This window comes from Zerene cesonia, unplaced genomic scaffold (genome assembly GCF_012273895.1).
Source record: "Zerene cesonia ecotype Mississippi unplaced genomic scaffold, Zerene_cesonia_1.1 Zces_u010, whole genome shotgun sequence".
In the NCBI taxonomy this organism is placed as follows: Eukaryota; Metazoa; Arthropoda; class Insecta; order Lepidoptera; family Pieridae; genus Zerene; species Zerene cesonia.
This window is the reverse complement of record NW_024045140.1, coordinates 842,680-866,089: the sequence shown is the minus strand read 5'-3', so window position 1 is coordinate 866,089 and position 23,410 is coordinate 842,680. Positions and strand designations below refer to the sequence as shown.

At 36.3% G+C, this 23,410-nt stretch overlaps 4 protein-coding genes across 5 annotated transcripts in view; 2 read left to right on the top strand and 2 right to left on the bottom strand.

Annotated features, from left to right (window-relative positions):
- Positions 1 to 1,114: 1,114 nt before the first annotated feature.
- Positions 1,115 to 10,564, bottom strand: LOC119839270 (tubulin beta chain-like). The gene is made up of 12 exons (XM_038365501.1): positions 10,508 to 10,564; positions 8,785 to 8,896; positions 8,203 to 8,328; positions 7,644 to 7,745; positions 7,209 to 7,336; positions 5,822 to 5,989; positions 4,351 to 4,465; positions 3,959 to 4,029; positions 3,356 to 3,495; positions 2,584 to 2,743; positions 1,458 to 1,559; positions 1,115 to 1,283 (listed from the first exon to the last, which is right to left on the bottom strand). The coding sequence occupies exons 1-12, from the start codon at positions 10,562 to 10,564 to the stop codon at positions 1,209 to 1,211; spliced, it is 1,356 nt and encodes a 451-aa protein (XP_038221429.1). The 3' UTR covers positions 1,115 to 1,208.
- A 445-nt stretch (positions 10,565 to 11,009) lies between these two features.
- LOC119839244 (zinc finger Y-chromosomal protein-like) lies at positions 11,010 to 18,228 on the top strand. Its single transcript, XM_038365464.1, has 2 exons — positions 11,010 to 11,310; positions 12,931 to 18,228. Exon 2 carries the CDS (start codon positions 12,936 to 12,938, stop codon positions 14,310 to 14,312), a length of 1,377 nt encoding a protein of 458 aa, XP_038221392.1. The 5' UTR covers positions 11,010 to 11,310; positions 12,931 to 12,935; the 3' UTR covers positions 14,313 to 18,228.
- A 1,205-nt stretch (positions 18,229 to 19,433) lies between these two features.
- Positions 19,434 to 21,146, top strand: LOC119839267 (zinc finger protein 431-like). Its single transcript, XM_038365494.1, has one exon. It carries the CDS (start codon positions 19,685 to 19,687, stop codon positions 20,891 to 20,893), a length of 1,209 nt encoding a protein of 402 aa, XP_038221422.1. The 5' UTR covers positions 19,434 to 19,684; the 3' UTR covers positions 20,894 to 21,146.
- An 812-nt stretch (positions 21,147 to 21,958) lies between these two features.
- LOC119839255 (zinc finger protein 544-like) overlaps positions 21,959 to 23,410 on the bottom strand; it is a 16,837-nt gene continuing 15,385 nt past the window's right edge. For both annotated transcript variants that reach the window (XM_038365481.1, XM_038365482.1), the window contains exons 13-15: positions 23,180 to 23,393; positions 22,964 to 23,107; positions 21,959 to 22,807 (exon numbers count right to left, since the gene is read on the bottom strand). In XM_038365481.1, coding sequence (XP_038221409.1) covers positions 22,688 to 22,807; positions 22,964 to 23,107; positions 23,180 to 23,393 — 478 coding nt within the window. In that variant the 3' untranslated portion in view covers positions 21,959 to 22,687. The remainder of the gene's footprint in view (positions 22,808 to 22,963; positions 23,108 to 23,179; positions 23,394 to 23,410) is intronic.

Here is a 23,410-nt window from a genome sequence, read left to right as displayed (position 1 = left end):
CGATTCCTAGAAATCGGCAGTTTGAATTCTGCGAAATGAGTTCCCATGGCGCCCAAAGGATGGCGCCATATATCTAATTAAACCCCACACAGTCGTTTTGTTTTATTTAGTTTTTTTTTTTTTTACTTTTAACATGAATAATTACCTTTCTCAAATTAACAGCGAAAATCAACTTCTAATCACATTAAAGAAAAAAACACCTTACAATTTTTAATAATAAAAAAATAGTAAACAGAAAACACAACGGAGTTAAAATTTTTGTTTACATATATATATATCGGTTTAACTTGATTTAATTTGAAAATAAAAATTTCAAATTGTTATAATTTTGTTACAAACAATTGAAAAAAAAATTTTTTTTCTCTAGGATCAAAGTTTATAATTATATAAGTAATTTAAAAAAATATATGAGTTTTATCAATTTTTCAATAAGTTATGATTTTTTAAAGTTGCAGTTATCATCCCCTAGCTTCTAACTACCCTATCTCAGTTAATTTCAATTTTAGGAAAAAAGTCATAGAAACATGTTTGTGTAAAATTTTACGCTCTACAAATTTTATTTAAAACTTTTTTTCCTAACACTTACGGTTTCGCCAAAATTTCAAAAAAACGACTTTATTTATTTTTTTTCACACCTTCTCGGGGGTGAATTTAAAAAAAACTTGCACAGTTCGTTTTTACATTCCTCAAAGTAAATTATATCAAAAATTCAAGTTTTAATCTCAAATTCGCATTTACCCTACCCATTTTCTTGGACTATTAAACATGTTAGCATTCAACATCAGGACAGGATACCAAAAACCAATGTTAATGTTATCGTATAAATAATAATAATCGTTTGCATAATAAATTCTTGACTGTTGCGAAACCTTAATTGAACAAAATATTCCTTTTTTTGTATCTTTCTTAGGTAAAACATAAAACAGTGCTACTTATAACTGTTCAAGATTTTTTTTTTATTTCTCAATAGAATAAAGAAAATCAGTCATGGCGGGAACTACGTGTACTACATAGCGCGCGAAGTTTAAATGGTAATAGAGTAAAATTATTATTTATGCCTTTTTGTCAATTTTTGATTCCTAAACCCTTCTACATACAACGAAATACTTAAACGTTTTTTTTTCTTTCTAAATTTTTGTAAAATTAAATATTCCTTGCTTGCAATAAAGAGATAAAATTAAATTGAAAATTTTATCTTCACCATACGATTAATTTTCTTCAGGATACTCTTCGTCAGCTGCCACCTCCTCTTGTTCATCGAATTCATCATCAACACCGACCTCCTGAAATATATTTTTTATGATGATTTTTTTTCGTATTAAAAATTGTCCTTTCTTATTAACACCAAAGTGCTGATCGCCATTTTAAAGATAAGTTGGTGGTACTGTAAACAAGCTGTCATAGACAACAGCAGTGAAAACTATAGACAAAAATAGATACATAAATAAAAACCTCACCTCATACTGTTGATATTCAGAAATAAGATCATTCATGTTACTTTCTGCTTCTGTGAACTCCATTTCGTCCATTCCTTCGCCAGTATACCAGTGAAGGAAGGCCTGTTTTTGATAAAGGTCAATAATATTTATTAAATGGTTATTTCTGTGAAATTTAATGTGGGAGTCGAGCATGCTTCGACACGAATTGGGCCAGCTCGCACCGGGGAAGTACCACACCCCCACAGAAAACCGGCGTGAAATAATAGCTTGCTATTGTGTTTCGTACGGTGAGTGGGGGAGCTGGAGGCCTATTTTCTTCTCCTAGCCCTCCCCCGTCTATTCCTTTTTTCCATTCATCAATGCTTTCCTTATCCCTTTTCCCTTAAAAGCGGGCAGCGCATTCTCAGATTCTTTACATCACGATAGAATTATTTGCGATATCTGGTGATCGGCGCGAGCAACAAAATCGTGGTTTTGGTAACTAATTAGCAACTAATTTGCTACAAATTCATATATAGTTTTTATGCAATTTTGCTGGTTTCACCTTGCTAGCATGATAGAGCTGGATTTGAGCCCGCGTCCTCAGTATCGTGGCGTTCACCTTATAGTTATATTTTTTAAAGCTTTCAATGTAAATTTACTTAATATTTATTATGCTGAAAAGTTTGTTTTTATGAACGCATCCAACCAATCTCGTACTACTGTACCGATTTCAAAAGTTCTTTCACTATTGGGTATTTACTCGGACCTTGAGTGCAATAGGCTATGTACCACGGGTGGAATCAGGGTGGACCGCTAGTGAATTTATAATAACAATTAATAAATATATTATTGATTAAAATGAATAAAGGTATTATAGTATTATTTAGCTCATAGGAGGCCTGTGTCCCAGCAGTGGAACAAATATGGGCTGATGATGATGATGATGATGCATATAGTATTATGTTATCTGTGGTAATATTGTTTGTTTTTTTTATTTTAGTTTAACCTCAAAGACAGAACAGAAAAGATATTCTATTTAGGTTATAAAAAAAAATCTTTATTTGCCTTCACAATCATTAAACTACTGAGAAGTATTAAGGTTGTGAAAGACTAGTGTCTGAAGTAGGTCGTAAAATATCTGTACCTGTACAGGTTATCTTACCTTCCTCCTAAACATGACAGTGAATTGTTCCGATATCCGCTTAAATATTTCCTGTATCGCCGTGGAGTTGCCAACGAATGTGGCGGCCATCTTGAGACCCCGCGGGGGTACGTCACACACCGCCACCTTCACGTTGTTTGGTATCCATTCGACGAAGTACCTAAGTCAGTCAGTAAGTAAGGTTAGTGTTTAAGTAAGTGAATTATACATACATAGGTAAATTTGGTGATAGTATTTTCTTGTGTTTGATTTTACGCGAGTTTTATACGTTTAGAAATTAAAAACTTTTTAACGGATTTAAACGCGATTCATTCAAAATATTATTCATTATATTAAAGTGTTCGAAACGTCGGTTTTATAATATAATGAGTGAATCGCGCTAAAAACCGGTAAAAAGTTTTTAATTTATAAATTTGGTGATGATAATTATTACATTTAACAAAAATCTGAGCCTGCAATTTATGTGAACTAGACTAAATTTTAATGAGACCACAGGGAAGGCATCAGGTTTCTAGTAAAATAAGAATAATCAAAATCGGTTCATCCAGCCGTATGTTCTCAAGTTATAAACCCAAAAAATACTTTACCCCATGAATAACCCTTCTTTGAAGTCGGTTGAAAAGTAAGATCATGTGATCATGAACATCAAGGTTTCAATTCTAGAGTTGCCAACTATACTGTTAAAAATACCACAATACATTTTACCGTTGAACAAAGAGATAATATTTAAATTGTATTAATTTGTGTATTAATTCAAAAATACCCTACTTACCCCGAATTCTTATCCTGTATAGACAGCATTTGCTCATCCACCTCCTTCATCGACATCCGTCCCCGGAAAATAGCCGCTACGGTCAGATACCGGCCATGGCGAGGGTCACACGCCGCCATCATGTTCACGGGACTGAACATCTATAGAGAAATTAAATACTTTTTAACGGATTTTAAACGCGATTTCTTCATTATATTATTAACCCGACGTCTCGAACACTACAGCGAGCGTGTTCACGGGGAAACTGGTGAATAAATCGCGTTTAAAATCCGTTAAAAAGTTATTAATTTCTAAATGTATAATACTCGCGATAAATCAAACAAGAAAATACTATCTATAGAGAATTCGAATTTTTAACAATTCAATTCAAATTTGGAACAGCTGCATTTGAATTTGGAACAAGAACGTTCGAATTGTTGTGAAATGTATTGCGTATTATAGTAAAATCTGGTACGGAATTCAAATTTGGAACGGTTATATCTGAATTTAGAAAACTTAAATCCGAATTTGTGTTGATTATACCTATTTGCATTTAGAACATTTAGAATATTTTTATTTGAAATACAATTATACACAAATTCTTTGGTAAATATAAATTCTTACCTGCTGCGTTAACTCTGGTACAGTAAGCGCTCGATATCCTTGGCTGTTACGCGCTGTGAGCGGCGCGAAACCTGAAATTTTTGTTTATTAGGTACCTTAAAACAATTAAACCATAAATATGACATTAAAAAAAAAAATGTTTTTATTCTATCTGGCCCTTTTTCCTTTTGGTTTCCTTTTCCTCACCTATCCCAGTCAATTCCTTTTTTCCAATCGTCAATCCTTCCCTTATCCCTTAAAAGCCGGCAGCGCATTCGCAGAAGTACTACTTCCGCTCTGTTCACGGGCGGTGGTGATCGCTCACCATCTGGCGAACCACCAGCTCAGTTCCCTGCTATCACATGAAAAAACTGGGACGAATGATACAAATCATTCATTCGTTCATCACTCACCGGGCATAAAGAAATGCAGTCGCGGGAATGGCACCATGTTGACCGCCAGCTTGCGCAGGTCAGCGTTCAGTTGTCCCGGGAAGCGGAGACAGGTCGTCACGCCGGACATTGTTAACTGAGTGAACGAATGATGTATCCTATTTAATATTATAAATGCGAAAGTTTGTAAGTATGGATGTATGGATGTTTGTTACTCTTTCACGTAAAAACTACTGAACCAATTGCAATGAAATTTGGTACGTAGACAGCTGGACAACTGGAATAACATATAGGCAACTTTATATTCCGATATTCCTACGGGATACGGACATACGCGGGTGAAACCGCAGGGCACAGCTAGTATTTTATAATATAAGCTTTTGCCTGCGGCTTCGCAGACTTTAAATTCTGATTAGTTTAATAGATGCTATTATACATATAAACCTTCCTCTTGAATGAGAATCGTTCTATCTATTTAAAACAACCCTATCAGAATCAGTTGCGAAGTTTTAAAGGTTTAAGCATACATAGTGACATAGAGAGACAGCGACTTCGTTTTATACTATCTAGAGCTTATTTTCTACTTCCACTTTGTTTAGTATCTATTCGATACAATACATAAGTCAGTAAGTAAAGTTGCTAGGTGAAAAATAGTAAAAATTGTAGGTGAATTTGGTGGAATATTTTTTAATAAAAAACTTTACCGCCTCCAAATTGTCAGGACTAGATCAAATTTTATATCGGTACACCCACACATATTATGAGATTAAATCCTACTTGATACATTAGTAACAATTATTTATATAAAACATTTGGACGGGCGAACATAATGCAAATACAAATTCAAGATGGCGGCTCGCTACGTCTATTGGTGTATACATAAATACCTCGTTGAACCAATTCGTCCAATCGTCCCCACCCTGTATACAGGTTGAATTGACTAATATTATAAATGCGAAAGTTTGTACAGATGTGTGTGTGTGTGTGTGTGTTTGTTGCTCTTTCACGCAAAAACTACTGAACCGATTGCAATGAAATTTGTAGGTAGACAGCTGGATAACTGGAATTACATATAGGCAATATTTACCCAGATATTCCTACGGGATACGTACTTACGCGGGTGAAACCGCGAGGCGCAGCTAGTAAACACATAAAATACAGTCGAAATTTGTTTTTTATTGGTTTGTTAAAAAGTAACTCACGGAAATTTGAAAACGTACGTGAATTTTAACCTCCGAAGCAAAAAGAGGTGTGTTGTTACTTAAACGACCATAGCTATTGTATCGTAGCTTTCAAACGGATGGACCGCTATCAATGAGTTTTATAGTAAAGTATGGATAAATATTACTTTCTCAAATTGAAATATAACTCATATAGGTTTGATATATACAATTGAAAAAAAAAAAATATTAATAATTCTGTAAAGATTTTCTAGTGTTAAATAAACATTCTTTCTTTCTCCCTAGCCCAGATGCTGGAGTGGGATACTCACAGACACCAAGTGGTTTAAATCACCGTACGTCGGTGATGCGAGCCGCAGGGTCCGGAAGCAGATGTCATACAGGGCCTCATTGTCGATGCAGAAGGTCTCATCCGTATTTTCCACCAGCTGGTGCACGGACAGCGTGGCGTTGTATGGTTCCACTACTGTATCGGATACCTGGTGAAGAGGTCCAATCCTGTTCATTATCGTTATCCTACTAATATTATAAATGCGAAAGTTTGTAAGGATGTGTGTGTTTGTTGCTATTTTACGCAAAAACTAATGTGCCGATTGCAATGAAAATTTGGTACGTAAACTCAAACTCAAACATTTATTCATTCAACTAGACTTCTTATGGAAGCACTTTTGAATCGTCATATTACACAGTTATAACATTTACCACCGGTTCGGAAGGCGGTTTCTACAGAGAAGAGCCGGCAAGAAATTCTGTCGTTGATAGCTGGACAACTCGAATAACAACTTCTTATCCCGATGTTCCTACGGGATACGGACTTAGGCGAAACCGTGGGGCGCAGCTAGTACACTCGTAAGTTTTTAAATATAGATGGATGTATGTTACTCTTGGGAAAACAGCATATTATCTGTATAAAATTTGGTAGAGACATAGATTATAGTCTGGATTAGCACATAGGCTATTTAATATCCAGGTAACACCGCGGGTTACAATACGGTTATTAATAATTATTTTTAACAAAAAACTGAACCGCCTTTAAATTGTCAACATTACACCAAATTAAAATAGGAACACACGGCAAGCACCAGCTATATATAGAAAAAAAATCATCAAAATCGGTTTATTAGGTAAAAAGTAATTAGTATTTGACATTATATCAATTATATCTTTATATCTATATATATAAAATTCTCGTGTCACAGTTTTCGTTGCCATACTCCTCCGAAACGGCTTGACCGATTCCTCTGAAATTTGGTAAGCATATTGGGTAGGTCTGAGAATCGGCCAACATCTATTTTTTATCCCGATATTCCTACGGGATACGGACTTACGCGGGTGAAACCGCGGGGCGCAGCTAGTAATATATATTTGATCAATATCTGAGGGTAGAATGAAAATTAAGATAAATGTACAAAAGGTAAGGATAGGTCTGGCGATAAGAATCATGATGAGAATTGAGATTGAATTGAAATTAAAGACTTGTAAACGGATTTTAAACGCGATTTATTCATTATATTATTAACCTGATATTTCGAACACTTTACAGCGAGCGTGGTCACGGGGAGACTGTAGAGTGTTCGAAAAGTCGGGTAAAATAATGAATAAATCGCGTTTAAAGTCTTTAATTTCTAAATATATATTATACTCGGGTAAAATCAAACACAAGAAAATACTAAGTTAATTGAAAATAATGAATCTTACCTTAGGCGAAGGCATAACGCTGAAAGTGTTAACGATTCGGTCTGGATACTCTTCACGCAATTTGCTTAACAGTAAAGTGCCTAAGCCTGAACCGGTCCCACCTCCCAGGGAATGGGTCAATTGGAACCCTAGAAAACATTAATAAATAAAAACTTCTTTTATCCTGGCCTTGCTTTTTGATACTGGTTTAAAAAATGAAATTAAAAAAAAAACTGTCAAACAATTTTTTTTTTTCTTACATATACATTTGACCGCTGTCAAACGGGATATTTTTTTCGAACCATTTAATTCAAATTTCGAACGCGTCTGAGCTTAACGCGTCCTAATAAACAAACAAATTCATCAGCTTTTAAGCATTATTGTTGTTTTATAGTACGATATATAGATAAAATGTATTTAAATACGAGATTTTAATAACAATTCAATGATATATACCCTGTAAGCAGTCACACGGCTCGGCCTCTTTTCTAACCACGTCCATAACAGATTCCACTAGTTCTGCGCCTTCTGTGTAATGCCCCTTGGCCCAATTATTACCTAAGATAAATGTAATAAAAAAGGTTAAGGAATAATGATAGAGTTTCTATATCACAAAACTGTTTAAATAGTTAAATTTCTAAGTTTGTTAAATTATATATTCTAGATCAGATGTTTTTGCTCCATTTCTTATTCTAGGCATTTGCTATTTTATAATATTTTTAAGCATTTATAGATTGCATTAAACTTTATAACACTGGCAAAAAAACACATTTATTTTATCTATATCCAGTTTTTTTTATTTATTTTTAATGATTAAATTTTTCCAACTATCTTTATTTGGACAAATTTAATTGTATATGGATAAAATATAGATAATAATAATTATTTTTAATACAAACTCTGTTAAAACCAATAGAATATATACTCAAATTTAGGTACTCAACTAGATGAGAGCAATTTATGTACAATCTAGTATCTAGGAGTGGACCTAAGTGTCTAAGTCCAAAGTCCTTACCGGCCCCGCTCTGTCCAAACACGAAATTATCAGGTCTAAAAAGTTGACCATAACTGGAAGAACGAATAGCATCCATTGTCCCTGGTTCCAAGTCTACCAGAACTGCTCTTGGTACGAAGCGACTTCCTGGAAATTCATCATCATCATCATAATTATCATAATCTATGTATGTAAAATTCGAAGGTGACTGACTGACTGACATAGTGATCTATCAACGCACAGCCCAAACCACTGGACGGATCGGGCTGAAATTTGGCATGCAGATAGATGTTATGACGTAGACATCCGTTTAGAAAGGATTTTGATAAATTCTACCCCTAAGGGGATAAAATAGGGGATGAAAGGTTGTACCATGAAAATTTTTTAGGACCGCGCCCGCCCGTTTTAAGGCTTCGCGTTCCATTTGTCTGTCTGTCTTGGACATTTAGGGATGATGCATTGCTATAACCGCTTTAACTAGATCCTAAAAAATCCAGGTTAAGCAACATTTTGCACGGTGACATATTGGATGGTGATGTGACCAAATTTTTTTTTCAATTACAAAAAAATTCAACATTTTGAATTTGAGTATGAGTTTCGCACCATCAGCCGCCTCGTTATAGTAGACCTGCACTCTCTCCAGCTGCAGCTCACTGTCCCCATGGTACTTGCCGGTAGGGTCGATACCATGTTCATCCGAAATTATCTCCCAAAACTGAAATAACACAATAAATATTGAAAAGTAGCAACCCTATACTGATTGACAATCACACTTCACACTTTTATAATAAATGTGAAAATGTGTTTGGATGTTTGTCCGTCAATCACGCTGAAACTATAGAACGGATTTTGATGTAGTTTGGTCAGGGTATGAGCTGACTTGGGTGATAGGATATTTTTATCCCGGTTAAAGGCTTCCTTTGGATAAAACAGGAAGCTTGATACTCATCAAACACACCAAAAACTCAGAACGGATTTTGTTGACAATTGGTAAATGTCCTAATTCCACGCGGACAAAGCCGCGGGTGGAAGCTAGTAATAAAAAAAAATGGTTGCCTGTAAAGTCGGTTTTACGGGCGAAGATTTTACGTGACAAAGTCTTTTTCTCGGTAGAATATTTATTGATATGAAAATTATTAAATTGCACAATAGGAACAAGGAATTGAATGAAAATAAGAATTGCACAAATTTTAACTATAGAAAATATATTTTGTTTACTAAAAAGACAGAGACAGAGACACAAGCACGCGCCGATTCAATGCGCCTAATTCTCTAGTGCTGCGCGCGCGGCGGACCGATCATAGTTCGGTGACTCATCGTAACGTTACCGGGCGTTACACTTTTTCATGAGTGACTCCGAGCCGCAATCTAATTTAAGACGTTGTCACGTCAATAAACGTTTAAGTCTAACTCAGAATCACGTACAAAAATTGTCCGAACCAAAACTCTGCCTACGCGTGTACTAGGCATAATTTTCTAATGACCAATACAATAAACTTTGAACGTTATTGCGAGCAAATAAGGTTGTTAATTAGAATGAATGTTTTATAAAACGCCGCAAAGACGCAGTTAGACTTAGTTATCTGAGTAGTCACCACATCTCTAGGATACAGTAACAATTGTAAATTTACTCGCATTTTTTCATATCATTTTTTTCAATACTAACTAACACACAGAAGAAATATCTATTTTAATAATGCTTACAACCAAACGTTGGCGCTCATAAAATAAACTTTCTGTCGCTTTGGCTAATATGGTAATAAAAGTATGTGCAAAATTGTGATTCAAATAAGAGTATATTAATAATAGTCTATCTTTTATATATTCTTGTGAGAATAATTCAAATTATCTAATTACTTTAAAATATTATGATTTGATTATTTATATTTTGTCAAATAACATTTTTTCTCCCGCCAAAGTACCATCCAACTTTTGGTTGCTTGGAAATATGTACAGACTAAAAAAATCATGCAAAATACAATTAAACATTTATAACATTTGCTGTGTTAATTGCCTCTAAAATTGAAGTTAATATAATTAATACTCTTTCTATATTTCATATATAATGACACCCTCTTTTTGGCGATAACCGAGTTTTCTTTTCTCATAAGTATATGTGTAGAGATTTAAAATGTTACAATTTCAAAATTACTACGTTAAACAAGTGATTTAAAACTGTTTTAAAATGTCTTAATAATATCATTTATCAATCATTATAATGAAACCATTCGTATCTCTGGCATTTAGAGCGTAACGGAATAAAAATAGATTTCAAATATCGAATAGTGTGTTTACGTCACAGACAAAAATGTAAAACTTCTCCCACCTTTGATCCTATCTGATTACCGCACTGTCCAGCTTGTAAATGCACTATTTCACGCATTTTTGAAGATAAAACTTAGAGAAAATTGTTAACTAACGAAATGTATGCAAAAACGTTGGAATCTATTTTGAGAGCTAACACGTGGGTTGGTGTTTTCTAATTTTTATTGCGTATGTTTTTTTACATGTAGATGATTTTGGCTTAAATTTAAGATTTATTTTATGCACACATAAGCTTTATATTAAGTATAAAATTAAAAAAATAAGTAGGCATAAACCTTTGAAATATATTCGCTCGTGTAATAAAAATTCAAAAGGAAGTATATTACACACAATCAAAAATTTAAATTACACGTGAAACAAAGTATAAAGAATTCTTCTACATATTTGATTAAAATATTTATTTAGCAATTTGATCATAAAAATATTTATAATTAAAAAATTGCATTTTTATCTGTTTATCATTACAAACTTGAGAAGGACATTTTTAATCTGTGACATTAAACGTCAATTGTCAAACACTTTTTTACGTGCTGATAGAATTAATGTAATTTGCTTAAAAAATAAATAATAATTCATTAAAATAACTGTTAAATATGTTATAAATTCTATTTTACTTAAATATTGTACATAGTTATATGTTAAAAGTGTCTTGCGCGATATGTTCGAAAAGAAATAATGCCCTCGGGACAGTAGTCTTTTTATCATGAAATCCAATAAAATTTTGTTGTGCTCAACAAAATGATCGAATTATGACGTGTTGTAGTGCATTTTAAGGACATTATCTCGGTATTGAAGAAATAACAAGTGAGTACTGTAATAATTCTCTAGTTATTATATTTTGTACATTTATTATGAAAGATACAATTATTTTTCATATTTTAATATCACGCGTACTTATGAATACTATGTATTAGTTTTATGTGTTAATATGTTGAAGATTATTGTATTTTGTAAGATAATGTGATCGAGTTGAACAATTCATTTCATATTATATTCTGACGTGAAAATTAATTGAAATAAAATAATATAAATAATTTCAATAAAAAACAATATTAAACTTCTATGATAATAACATTAAGTAAATGATTTTTTCGTATTTAATTTTAGCAGAAAAACAATAACATCTCATAAAACATATATAAGTAAACTAGCTGCGCCCCGCGGTTTCACCGGCGTAAGTCCGTATCCCGTAGGAATATTGGGATAAAAAGATGCCTATATGTTATTCCAGTTGTCTAGCTGTCTACGTTCCAAATTTCATTGCAATCGGTTGAGTAGTTTTTGCGAGAAAGAGCAATAAACGCACACACATCCTTACAAACTTTCGCATTTATTATATTAGTAGGATAATTTTCTCACCATATGCAACTCACAACAATCTAATGCAACGGTTAGATTATATTTGATGTATGGTTTAAAAAAAGTTGTCAAACTGACATCCCACTCTACAAACATTAATATGAAATTTGTATACATATTTACCTACCTCTTAACTGTTTTTTACCATACAAGAAGTCAGCCCTGGTTTCGCCTGTGGAACATATAGCAGCCAAGGATCGCATACAGATCCAATGGTTTAAAAATATATGAAATTTGTCTAATAGTATTTCTATTATATGTTATTGATACAAATGGTTTAGATTTGATAATAGTCTTGGTAATAATATAATTTATGCATGTTTTATGGATACCATTAGCCCATATATGTTCCCACTGCTGGGACACAGCCCTCCTATGGGGGTTCCCCACCACCACACTGGCCACATGCAGTTTGCCAGATGTCTCATGTTGATGAACGTTTGGATTCTTCAACATGCCAGTTTCCTCTCAATGTTTTTCTTCATGATGATATTATTCAACATGCACAAGTGCTTTGAAAAATCAATTTATATCCTGCACACTCCTCTGGTCTCGAACCACCCACTTATCGAATTTAAGTCCAAGGTCCTCACCACTGAGCCACCAGGTTTGTTTTTAACTCATGTCACCAAGTAGAAATTCATATGTTTGTAGGGATTTAACTTAAAGTCTACTGGGTCAATTTTAATATTCACCTTTTAAAAAGATTAGATTTTGAAAAGATGAGATTATAGACTAAGATTATAAATGCAAAAGTGTGTTTATTTGTTTCTATGTCTTTCTTGAAAGTCACATAAGAGCTCATTTATTGTACAAAACTATAAACTAACTGATAATTTCTCATAACTTGTCTTGTGTCTTTAGTTCATGTTTCACCTGTATTTTTACTAGATGCAATCTTTATTAGGTGTAGACAGTCCTTCATCTTTGCAATTTGTTAAAAATGTTTTCAAGAAAAAACAAAAAAACAAACCATGTAACCATAATTCTGACAACCTTTCTGGTTAATAATGTAAGTAGGATTCTTATTGATACAATTCTAATAACCATTACACATTATTCCAGACAAAATGGAGGGTCAGCTGCCGATGTACGACGCGGACGGGCAGGGCGTCTCCTTCGATCCGAAGTACGCGGAGCAATATCAAGCGCTCAAAATGGAGGAGCAGCAGTACGCTCAAATGGACCCCCAGGGCTACGGCGATCAGAAAATGGGCGAGCTCCCCGGGCCGGTGGAGCCGAAAATCGAGCCGGAACCCGGCAAACCCATCCGCTTCATCAGCGTCAACAGCTCCGAGCTCACTGAGGAGCAGCGCGCGATGTACGAGTCCGTGCTGTCCACCTGGAAGCCCATCATGTTCCCCAAACAGATGAAGAGATACATATGCGAGAAGTGCAACAAGGAATTCAAGAACTACCAGAACCTGTACCTGCACACCACGCGGGTGCACTCGTCCGAGGAGTCTGCCGTGCTGTGCGACATATGCGACAAGTCGTTCAAGAACAAACACTACCTCTACATGCATCGCATGAACAAGCACTACTCGGAGACGGAGAAGTGCTACTGCCAGTTCTGCCTGCAGGAGTTCCGGACGCGGCGCGCGCTGCACATGCACGTGAAGCGCTTCCACCCGAGCACCCTGCCCGAGATCAAGTGCCACGAGTGCGGCAAGGAGTTCAGCGTGCCCTACAAGCTGCGCTACCACATCGAGGCGTGCCACAACCAGGACAAGAACAAGTTCAAGTGCCACATCTGCCAGAAGTTCTACAAGAGCCACTTGAACCTCAACAGGCACCTCCACTTCCAGCACTCGCAGGTGGAGCGGCACCCGTGCGTGTTCTGCTCGATGACGTTCAAGTCGCGCCACCACATGAAGCGGCACATCCTCAACATCCACCCGCCGCTCGAGTCCAAGGTGCAGTGTCCGGAGTGCCTCAAGGAGTTCAAGAACGACCAGTACCTGAAGGAGCACATGCAGGTGCACTCCTCGCTGGACACGAAGGTGAAGTGCGACCTGTGCGACAAGTTCTTCCATTCGGCGGTGCGTCTGAAGAAGCACAAGAAGATTGTGCACCCGGACAAGCCGAAGATACGCTGCGAGAAATGCGACAAGGAGTTCGCGCACGCGCACTACCTGCGCCGCCACAACAACTCGGTGCACATGGAGCTGGACGAGAGCCAGTACGAGCACGAGTGCGACCAGTGCGGCAAGAAGTTCAAGATCAAGCGCTACCTGAACAACCACCTGCAGCGGCACGAGCAGCAGCACCTGAAGCGCATATCGCAAATGGTGAAGACGGTCATGGACGACGGCCAAGAGAAGGTCGCCAAGAAGAGGGGCAGGCCGCGGAGGGCCAAGGAGGTGAGGAAGGAGATTGAGTTCGTCAAGTGCGAGCCGGTCAGCTCTGAAGAGGAGACTGAGGAGAGCGAATCGGATTCCGAATGAGCTATCAGCTACGGTCCGCAGTCGGTCAACGCAGATCGACTAGTGGGGGGGGCGGGGGTCGAGCCCCATTAGATTAATATCCGGTCTTTATATCCAATCCCTGGATATATTAACGAATAAAGCTAACGACGGTTCTGATGATGTTTATGGGAATATATGAGGAATTCGATGTGAACGGCTGGTCGTTTAATAGTTTCGAAGTGGTACATTTTTAACGCGTTTTTAAATTACTTTCAATGAATTCTACACCGATGTAGATTAGAATAGATTCCGTTTTAATTAAGTGTCAAGGTGGGCGTGGCCTTTTGCCCGCAACGTGTCGGAATTTTTTGGATTCAGCGAGTAAGACAGGTGTTCGTGGCCTGACATGTAGGTATATAGTGTTTTCTTGTATTTGAAACGCGATTTACTCATTAATATAGTTCACTAATGTTCGAAAAGTCGGATTAAATAATATATTGAATAAATCGCAGTTTAAAATCCGCCAAAAAGTCTTAAATTTCGAAATGTTGGTACTTCACATAATTGTCTCTAAACAAATGAATCGGCAAGAAAACATGTGAAACACGTCATATCTGTTTAGTATATTTGCTAATCGTTAATATCGTTTCATTACTTTAATAACATTTAGGAACATCTAGCATTTTCTCTATATATTGCGTCTATTTTTGTTTCTAGCGCAGAATCTTTTTCCATAAACTATAAAACACCTAAATAACTATCGTTTGTATCGCTCTGTCTCTTTCATGAAATTTTAAAACTTGTTCCAAATTCAAATTGAATGAAAGCTTTTAGAATTGTCTTCGACTCAACAAAACCTAAAAGAGATAGACATAGTTTGAAAACACAAGCCATCCCTTTCGCACTTAGCGAGAGGTTGCGCGACAGAAAGAAACGGGCATAGAATCGTTTCGTATTTCGAATTGTTAATTCAATTTCGTTTTAAAACATCGCGAGTAAATTTTACTATTTTTGAATATGTAATATTCTGGAACATTTAAGCTTATGTTACTACATTATAATTTTATAAATGTAAATATTAATTATATTATAAAAATATAGTGTGTATGTGAAACTTTTGTTAAATACGTATGTATTTAGAGAGAAAAACCATTCTTTTTATGATTTTTCGGTTTTTCTAAAGCGATTATTTGATATAGAGAACACATTTGGTAACATCTTATGAGGGATCATTATAAGGGCCATTGGGGTTATTAGAGTTTTTTTAAAATGTTCAATTTTAAATGTATTTAAAGCAAGATGTACTTTAGATTTTGTGTTATTAAATAAAAGATTCTATTTTCGGCAACGTGATTATATTTAATATATACAGGGTTTATTTCAATTGGTTTTTTTTTTTTGTTTAGGACATTTTCGGAAAACAGATAATTTTTGTTTTATTTGATGATATACATTATCTTCACACAGAAAAACTATTTAATGGATAAAATTTAAAAACTATCTTATGCTTCATCAATTCAATTTCATTTATTATGCTTTATTTGATAAAATACAGTGTATAAAGATAAAACACAAGACTATATGGTCTAGTTTCACAACTGGCTGATAGAGTCGCTGATAGCTTATTATTCATCAATTTACCTACAGACACGCTGAACAGAACTAATCCAGCGTCCAGAAATCATGAAATTTGTTAAATATATATAACATTGCGATATAACGCAACATAGAACGGGACCGCTCCGAAATTTATTACAAGTTTAGAATTTAAAACGCAATAAAGAAAGGTGTGGAAAACTTAAAACGTTCGATTTTGCAAGTAACTCCGTCAGCGCAATCCATGTCTGTATGGCATAATACGTTTATCTAAATATAATGTAGTGTGGTAATACGAATATTGAATAAATGAAATCTCAGACTTTAATTCAACAATGTGCCTGTATACATAATAATAATAAACGTTAATTATAGAATTCCGAATTACAGCGTCATCGCTTGTATATCTCGTCCAGAAACGAAATAGAGAAACATACTCTCACTCTGTGTAATTCCATAAGTGAGAAAGAGATGCAAGTAGGGTGACATTCGACAGACGACGTAATAGTATGTTATTCCATATTTAAAAAAGCGCGCGATATTCGATATTTTCGTGGCAGCGCATCGTAACGAAAGTTTAGCCGTAAACAAGTCTGAGGTTTTATTTATAATATTGTATCGATATTTGCTAAGGTAAAATATTTCGCATTGTTACATTTATACACTATTGTTCCCTAATATTTTTTAAATATTTGTACATAATTTAGATTTTATTAGTGAAATGCATTGTCATGTTCGATATAACAGACGGTATCTACATAAAGTTTTCATATTTAGAACTTAAATATTGTAGAATAAAAAGGTTTCGGCCAATGTTTACCATAGACACGATGTTTTTTTTTTTCACAAATAAGGCGGTGTTTAAAGGACTTTTTGTTAAATTGTTGAATTACTACAGAATATGTTTTGTACACATATTAATGAATACATTTTTTTTCAAGATTCCAATTATAGTCATCACGCGGTAAGTCCACTAGGTACTAACATACAGTACCGTTTACTCGGCTTTTGTAACTTCAAAAAGTATCGTCTGAAATAACATATTGTATATAATATTGACATCGGATACACCAAAATGTTATTTTGTTTTTGGTTATTTTAAAGCGAAAAACAATACGTATAACGTCATAATAATTAAAATGACATTCTCATACGCGTGAAATGTCATTATATCTGTGGATAGTGGGAAATATAGTGATACAAGGATTTTTTGGCGCGTGGCGATATTCAGAACTAATGCCATCAAATAAAACGTTAATTTATACGTTGTGTTCCCTATTCTCAATAATTTACTTTTACTTTTCCCATTACAATAACTACAAACTGCCTATATGATTCAACAATAATCGCGACGTCCACGTTCACTCACTACACCTTCTGAAGACAAATAAGTTATAAAAAAATAACAGATTCACGGCTGCGTTCTGAATTTATCTGAAACAATTGTTTTGCATCGACAAATCCTATTTCAATACCTACGCTCCTCTGGCAGTGACGTCCAAGCGCCGAAAGATCCTTGTAGATAAACCTATATTCGTTAAAAAGTAATTATATCTTGAATAATTTGATAGCTCACTCTTGTTTATTTTTTATGTATGTTGGCTGTTCGATTTTTATTTTATTGTTGGGCACGACAATCGCAGTTGTGGTCCTGGTGATTTCTTAGTCTCGGAATGTTCGATAAATTGCTAAAACATCTGATATCTAACGAAAATAAACTAGAAATCGGACGGTTAAATCACAGAATCGTTTACTTAAATCAAATTTAATAATAATTACATCAAGTAAAATGTATACTGTATAAATAATAAATGGGAGAGTATTTCATAATGCCCGCGAAGGAAACGAGTCTGTTTTAAGTGTCGAATCTTAAACCTGACCAATACCGCCATAGGTAATCTTTTTTACATAGTATCGATCAAAAACTTTGTTATCATTGTAGATACGCGGGTATTACGAAAGATGTCCCTATACTTAACTTTTTAATTATACCACAGCGTTTTAAATGTACAAATGATAATGAAATTTTCATGGCAATTACGTTTTCCAATATTTTGTATTTAAAGTTTACACACTGTCGGTGTTTCAGTCATTTTTTTAGTTGAAGCGTGTAAAGTGAGCACGGTTTAAAATTTCAAAATGATTTTTTATCTGTGGCTTATGTCAGTGTCATTTGAAAGGCGCGTATGCGGGTTAATTTATAATTATTTAAATTTAATGATTGGCGGTAAAACAATGACTCCAACACCATGGTGTTTATTTTATTATTTTATATTTGAAATTACGTATAGTTGTAAGGTTTTAAATTTTGTAAATAAAGAGTTTTATTATTGTGCAAATAAACGGTTATTTGAAGCAATTATTTGTTTTGTTAACGACGTTTCCAAAAATGAAAGAGGTTCTAACTTCAAATTCAATGGTTCTTTTTTCGGTATTTTTACTCGATAAGTACGTGGATTTGGTGGGAAATTACCAATTAGTCCCATTTTAAAATCTGGAGTGGTACCTCCAGGAAAAGGGGCAACCTTTTTTTATAGAAAGTATTTTTTTACGAAGTATAGTAGGTTTCTAAACAAAGATTGAAGTGCTTACTTTGAAAAAAATAACAATTTTATTTTGTTTAGAGGAATTACTAAGATTATCAATAACATTAAAAATGTTTAGAAATGAATAACTCAACGGATTTCAATCTTATGTATTCAAATCTGAGATTTCTGATTAATGATTACCACCTGTATTTGGATTCTTCGATGTAACTTAACATTTTGGCGTCGATTTTCCCTTTCTTACCTAAGATACCTTTTTTTTGTCATTGGGAAATGCATTTACGCATCTCCCCTACAGTTTTGCAGAGAGGGGGTGGGACTCTTACTCACTCTAACTACTAAAACCCGACGGTGGGCGTCGTTCGCCATCAACGGCGGGGGTTAACAGCCACGCTTTATACCCCTTAGGTACAGATGACAGAGACCTGACTCTTAGTTTTATTAGACATGACCGATTTATTTTGTTAAGCCATAACTCAATTTCGAACTCGTTCATAAAGAGCGCTTACAAATACACATTTATTTTCCTCAAAAATAGTACGTATAGGTATAAACCATAGATATAGGAGACCTTTGTCTATGAAGCAGACCGTATTAAAAGTTAGAAAAAAGTGCAGTTAAAAAATAATCCATTACATTAATTTAATAATAATCCATAATATTAATTTAATAATAAATTATGTTTATATTCAGGATAATATAGGACGCAATCAATTTAAGTTCAAAGTTGATACGCATTGGTTTTAAAGAGTATACACGAATAGCCGTACTTTGTATAACAAAAACTGTAATTAATTAGCCTATTTAAATTCGTGTCTTTCGAACAATTAAAACATGTTTGTTTACATTTGAGAATATATAAAAGTACTTGACATGTTCATTCTAAAAATAAATAACATCGATCAAATTAATAAGACACTAAAAATATGTATTAAATTTTAAGTTCAAATTTAACATGTATTTGAACCGAACAAATGAAAAAAAGTTCACATGTCACAGCTTACCTATTGACAGATCTGGTCCTGTCATAACACAGTTGTTTCGTGTTTTTATCGAATTTTGGATTGAATTGAGTAGCAATACAAATAGGTAGCAATAGTTTTAATATTCAGTTTTTAATATAGTTATTAAAACGAAAGTTTCCAATATATTTAATGTAATTTGCCTCTAAACCTGCACGCGTAAGGTGACGTTAAGTATGCGAAAGATATAATCAAGATCTTATCAACAAAGACACAACAAGCTAATAGAATTGCGGAATCGGATGCAATGGAAAACGAAATAGAAGAAATAACCGTGAAACCTGAATTTGTGAAAATTGAAATACAAATCGAACCGTTAATCGAAGAATCGAGTAACTCAAAAGAAGACGCAGACGAAAGTGAGTCTGAAGGGCAAGAGGATGGCGATCCTGTTGATAAAGTGTACGCGAACGGTAGTAAAAACAGAGTGTCGTGTCCAAAATGCGATCGGACGTTGAAAAACCGAGCGAACTTAAAACAACATCTGAGAACCGTCCACTTGGAAGGTGCGGAGACCGTGGAGTGCTCCCAGTGCTTTCGTGTGTTCAAATCGAAAGAGTACCTCTGGAATCACATTCACGCTGTACACAGGAATGATAAGGAAGTGAGTTGCAACGAGTGCGGTAAGGTTTTCTTAAGTAAACGTCGGCTAGACAACCACGTGTATTACACCCATCGCGATGTGACTCCCATACCTTGCACGAAATGTGACAAGGTGTGCAATGGGCAGCGCAAGCTCAAGACGCATATGAAGAACGTACACACGTTCCAGAAGAATGTTCAATGCCCGCAATGCGATAAAACGTTTAAAATCGACACGCTACTGAAGAAACATATCACCTACTCGCACGCTACGGACGATATTGAATACAAATGCCCCTGCGATACAATATTCACGTCGTATATACGTTACAAGAAGCACATGAACAACGTCCACCCAGTCAACACACCGCGGTGCCTGCTCTGCCACAAGGCGTACAAAACGCCAGCGATTGCGAAGAAGCACCTGCGAGTGTGCCACAGCATTCCAAAAGACGATCTAAACAACTATCTGACCTACAACGACCTTCCTGAACCCGTAGTTACGGCTGAACCTGAATTGATCACGTGCAATTTTTGCTTTAAAACGTTTTACGATAAAGTTACATTCCAACGGCACATGAAAACCACGCACCCACCGAAGGAAGCGGCGGAGGCCTGCGATGTCTGCCAGAAAACGTTTAAATCCGCGCTCCATGTGAGGATACACAAGTCGGCAGTGCATTCGAAAGCGAAGGAGGCTTGCGACCTGTGCGGGCGCGAGTTCGCTACCAAAAAGTATTTACTGCGGCACAAATTAACGCACGTCCATGATAAGATGGCGCAGTGCAATATATGCCAACGTTTCTACCAATCAGAGTCACATATGAAGACACATCAAAGACGGATACATGGAAAGACTATTTTTGGGGTCTGAATAACAATTATGGAACTTTCTTGGTTAATGAGTTAAACTGTGTGATATTAACAGAACAATAGCTGTTCACCCCGGCTTTGCCCATAGTGCATGGCCCTATGTCTCACGATGAAGTTGCAGCAGTTGAAGTTCTAATGGGGAAAGAATTTTTAAATTCTCTGAAACTCGCCAGTGGTTTTGTGTGAAAAATGTTACAAACATACACAAATACAGAAGAAATCCTCTTTGTAATATTAATGTAGATAAATGCAATGATGTTTTCCATCACTTTAAAACAATCAATGCAAGATTTATAAAATGGATTGGAACATGCATGGATGAATAACTCTTTCCTTCTAAAACACCATTGCAGGTCTCTAACATCCCTGAGGAGGGGAGGTACCACTCCAGATTCTAAACTGGGACCAAATGGCAACAATTTCCTATCAAACAAAACGAGGCTTGCCAATGAAGCTGCGCGGCCAAGCTAGTGGGTGAAACCGAATGGGTTCTTGGCCATACCTATAAACAATTTTTTTTATCTAAATGCTAGGCTTTTCTGTCGATGTTATTGTTTATAGAATAGACTAATTAGTAGACATGTCAAGTCCTGATATGTAAATAATGTTAACTTTAAATGTTTTAAAGCAAATTAACAATTAATTAGATTTAAGAGTATATGTAGGTACGTTATATGAAATAAAAAGATAGTAATGTTTGATGTGGTTTTCTTTGTTCCTTTGTTCGGACAGAGATGATCGTTGATTGGAGGAATCATTTGTAAGTATGTTTTGTTATGTCCCACAAAAACCACTGGACCGATTTCAAAAATTAATACTAGTATTATATATATCTAGGCCACCAGTCCCTCACAAATATTAGTAATAACCAATAGATTTAACAATATATTGTACAGATAATTATTTGTGAAGAGAAAATAAATAAATAAATTATTATTATTATAATTCTTTCGTAATTAGAAAGCTGCAACTTCACCGAGTAACCACGGGCGAAGCCGGGGCGAATAGCTTGTATCACCATACACGTGCATGTTTCGCACGGGCAGCAAATAAATAAAACTCAAAGTGTGAAAAATACATTTTATTCAGTCAAAACACTTAAACATGCAATATAATTATCTTACTTCATTCAATGAAAAAGCTTCGTGAGATTTTTATCAAAGAAATAGCAAGTCCGTATTTATTAAAAATGTCCCTTAATGGGCGATCTTTAAAAATACATCTATTTCACTGATCGATTTTCTTTACGGAGAAATAATATTCTCTGATATACCTAGACTTATTTACAAAATAGCTCATTGACATACCCATAAGCTATTCAGATATACATTGAAATTAACCTTATGCCGCGGCAATAACGTTCAAAGTCTATTGTATTACACATTAGAAAACTCTGCCTAACACACGCGTGGGCAGAGTTTTGCCTCGGGCAATGTTCGACAGTGGTTGGTTGTTTATTGTCCGCCAATGTATCCACTGGATTGTACCTAGGGTATTCTAGGTTGCTAATTAGGCACCGAGCGCTGAGCTAGACGCTCTCATGTAAGTGACTAAAAATATAAGGTCTCTTTAGAACACATCACACGTTTTGAAAATCTATAATAAATGGGGCCCCATACTGTACCCCTGGAGCCCCTGCGCATAATGTACCCGTTTTTACCATCCCGGGACCCCTATTTGTCACAATAATCACATAGGGACCCCAGTGTTGCTGCCACGACGCACCTATCGCCCACAGACGACGGTAGACTATCACCTCCCCCCCCCCCTCTCCCATTTTACTGTCCCATTGCCCCTACGGCCCCGCGGTCACGGTGAAGTACTCAAACGACTGCCCCTGGCGGGACCATTCGAGCACGATCGGCGACTCCTGTTTGAACTTCGCGGGATCGCTTGCGGGCGGCTTCGATTTCGTCTGAAACGTGATGAAATACACATACAAATAAATATACCCAACGTTTGATCGTGCGTAAAGCAAAGAACTGAGAATTAAGCAAAGTGTCTTCTGTGAAAAGTACATGGGTTTAAAAATAAATACAAATATGTAAAAAAAGTCGGTGAATGCGCGCACCTTGCCGCGCGGCATCTTGAGGTGCACGATCTGCGTGTGCGTGCGCAGGGCGGTGCGCTGCGAGAAGGCGCGGCCGCAGTCCGCGCACGCGAACGGCTTCTCGCCGGTGTGCGTGCGCGCGTGGTTCAGCAGCGTGCTGCGGGCCTGCGGGCGGACACGGGCCGGGGTCAGTCGCGGGTCAGATAGGGGTCAGTGACGAAACGAGCGGATGCTCACCCGGAAGAGGCGGCCGCACGCGTCGCACACGTGCGCGGGCGGCGGCCGCTGGCCCTTGTGCACGGCGCGCACGTGCTTGAGCAGCGACGAGCGCGTGGCCAGCGCGGCCGGGCACGTGGGGCACGCGTGCGCGCGCACGCCCTCGTGCTGCACGCCGCGGTGGTGCGCCAGCTGCGCCGCGCTGCCGAACCGCGCGCCGCACGCGCACCCGTGCCTGCCCGACACACGGGG

Bases quoted from the DNA above. Each gene is read 5' to 3' on its own strand.
- LOC119839244 (XM_038365464.1), top strand. From the start codon at position 12,936: ATGGAGGGTCAGCTGCCGATGTACGACGCGGACGGGCAGGGCGTCTCC.
- LOC119839270 (XM_038365501.1), bottom strand. From the start codon at position 10,564: ATGCGTGAAATAGTGCATTTACAAGCTGGACAGTGCGGTAATCAGATA. The intron at 8,329-8,784 runs GTGCGAAACTCA...ATGAATTTCCAG, and splicing joins CTATAACGAGGCGGCTGATG to GAAGTCGCTTCGTACCAAGA. The intron at 7,746-8,202 runs GTAAGGACTTTG...CATTTATCTTAG, and splicing joins GTTTGGACAGAGCGGGGCCG to GTAATAATTGGGCCAAGGGG.
- LOC119839267 (XM_038365494.1), top strand. From the start codon at position 19,685: ATGGAAAACGAAATAGAAGAAATAACCGTGAAACCTGAATTTGTGAAA.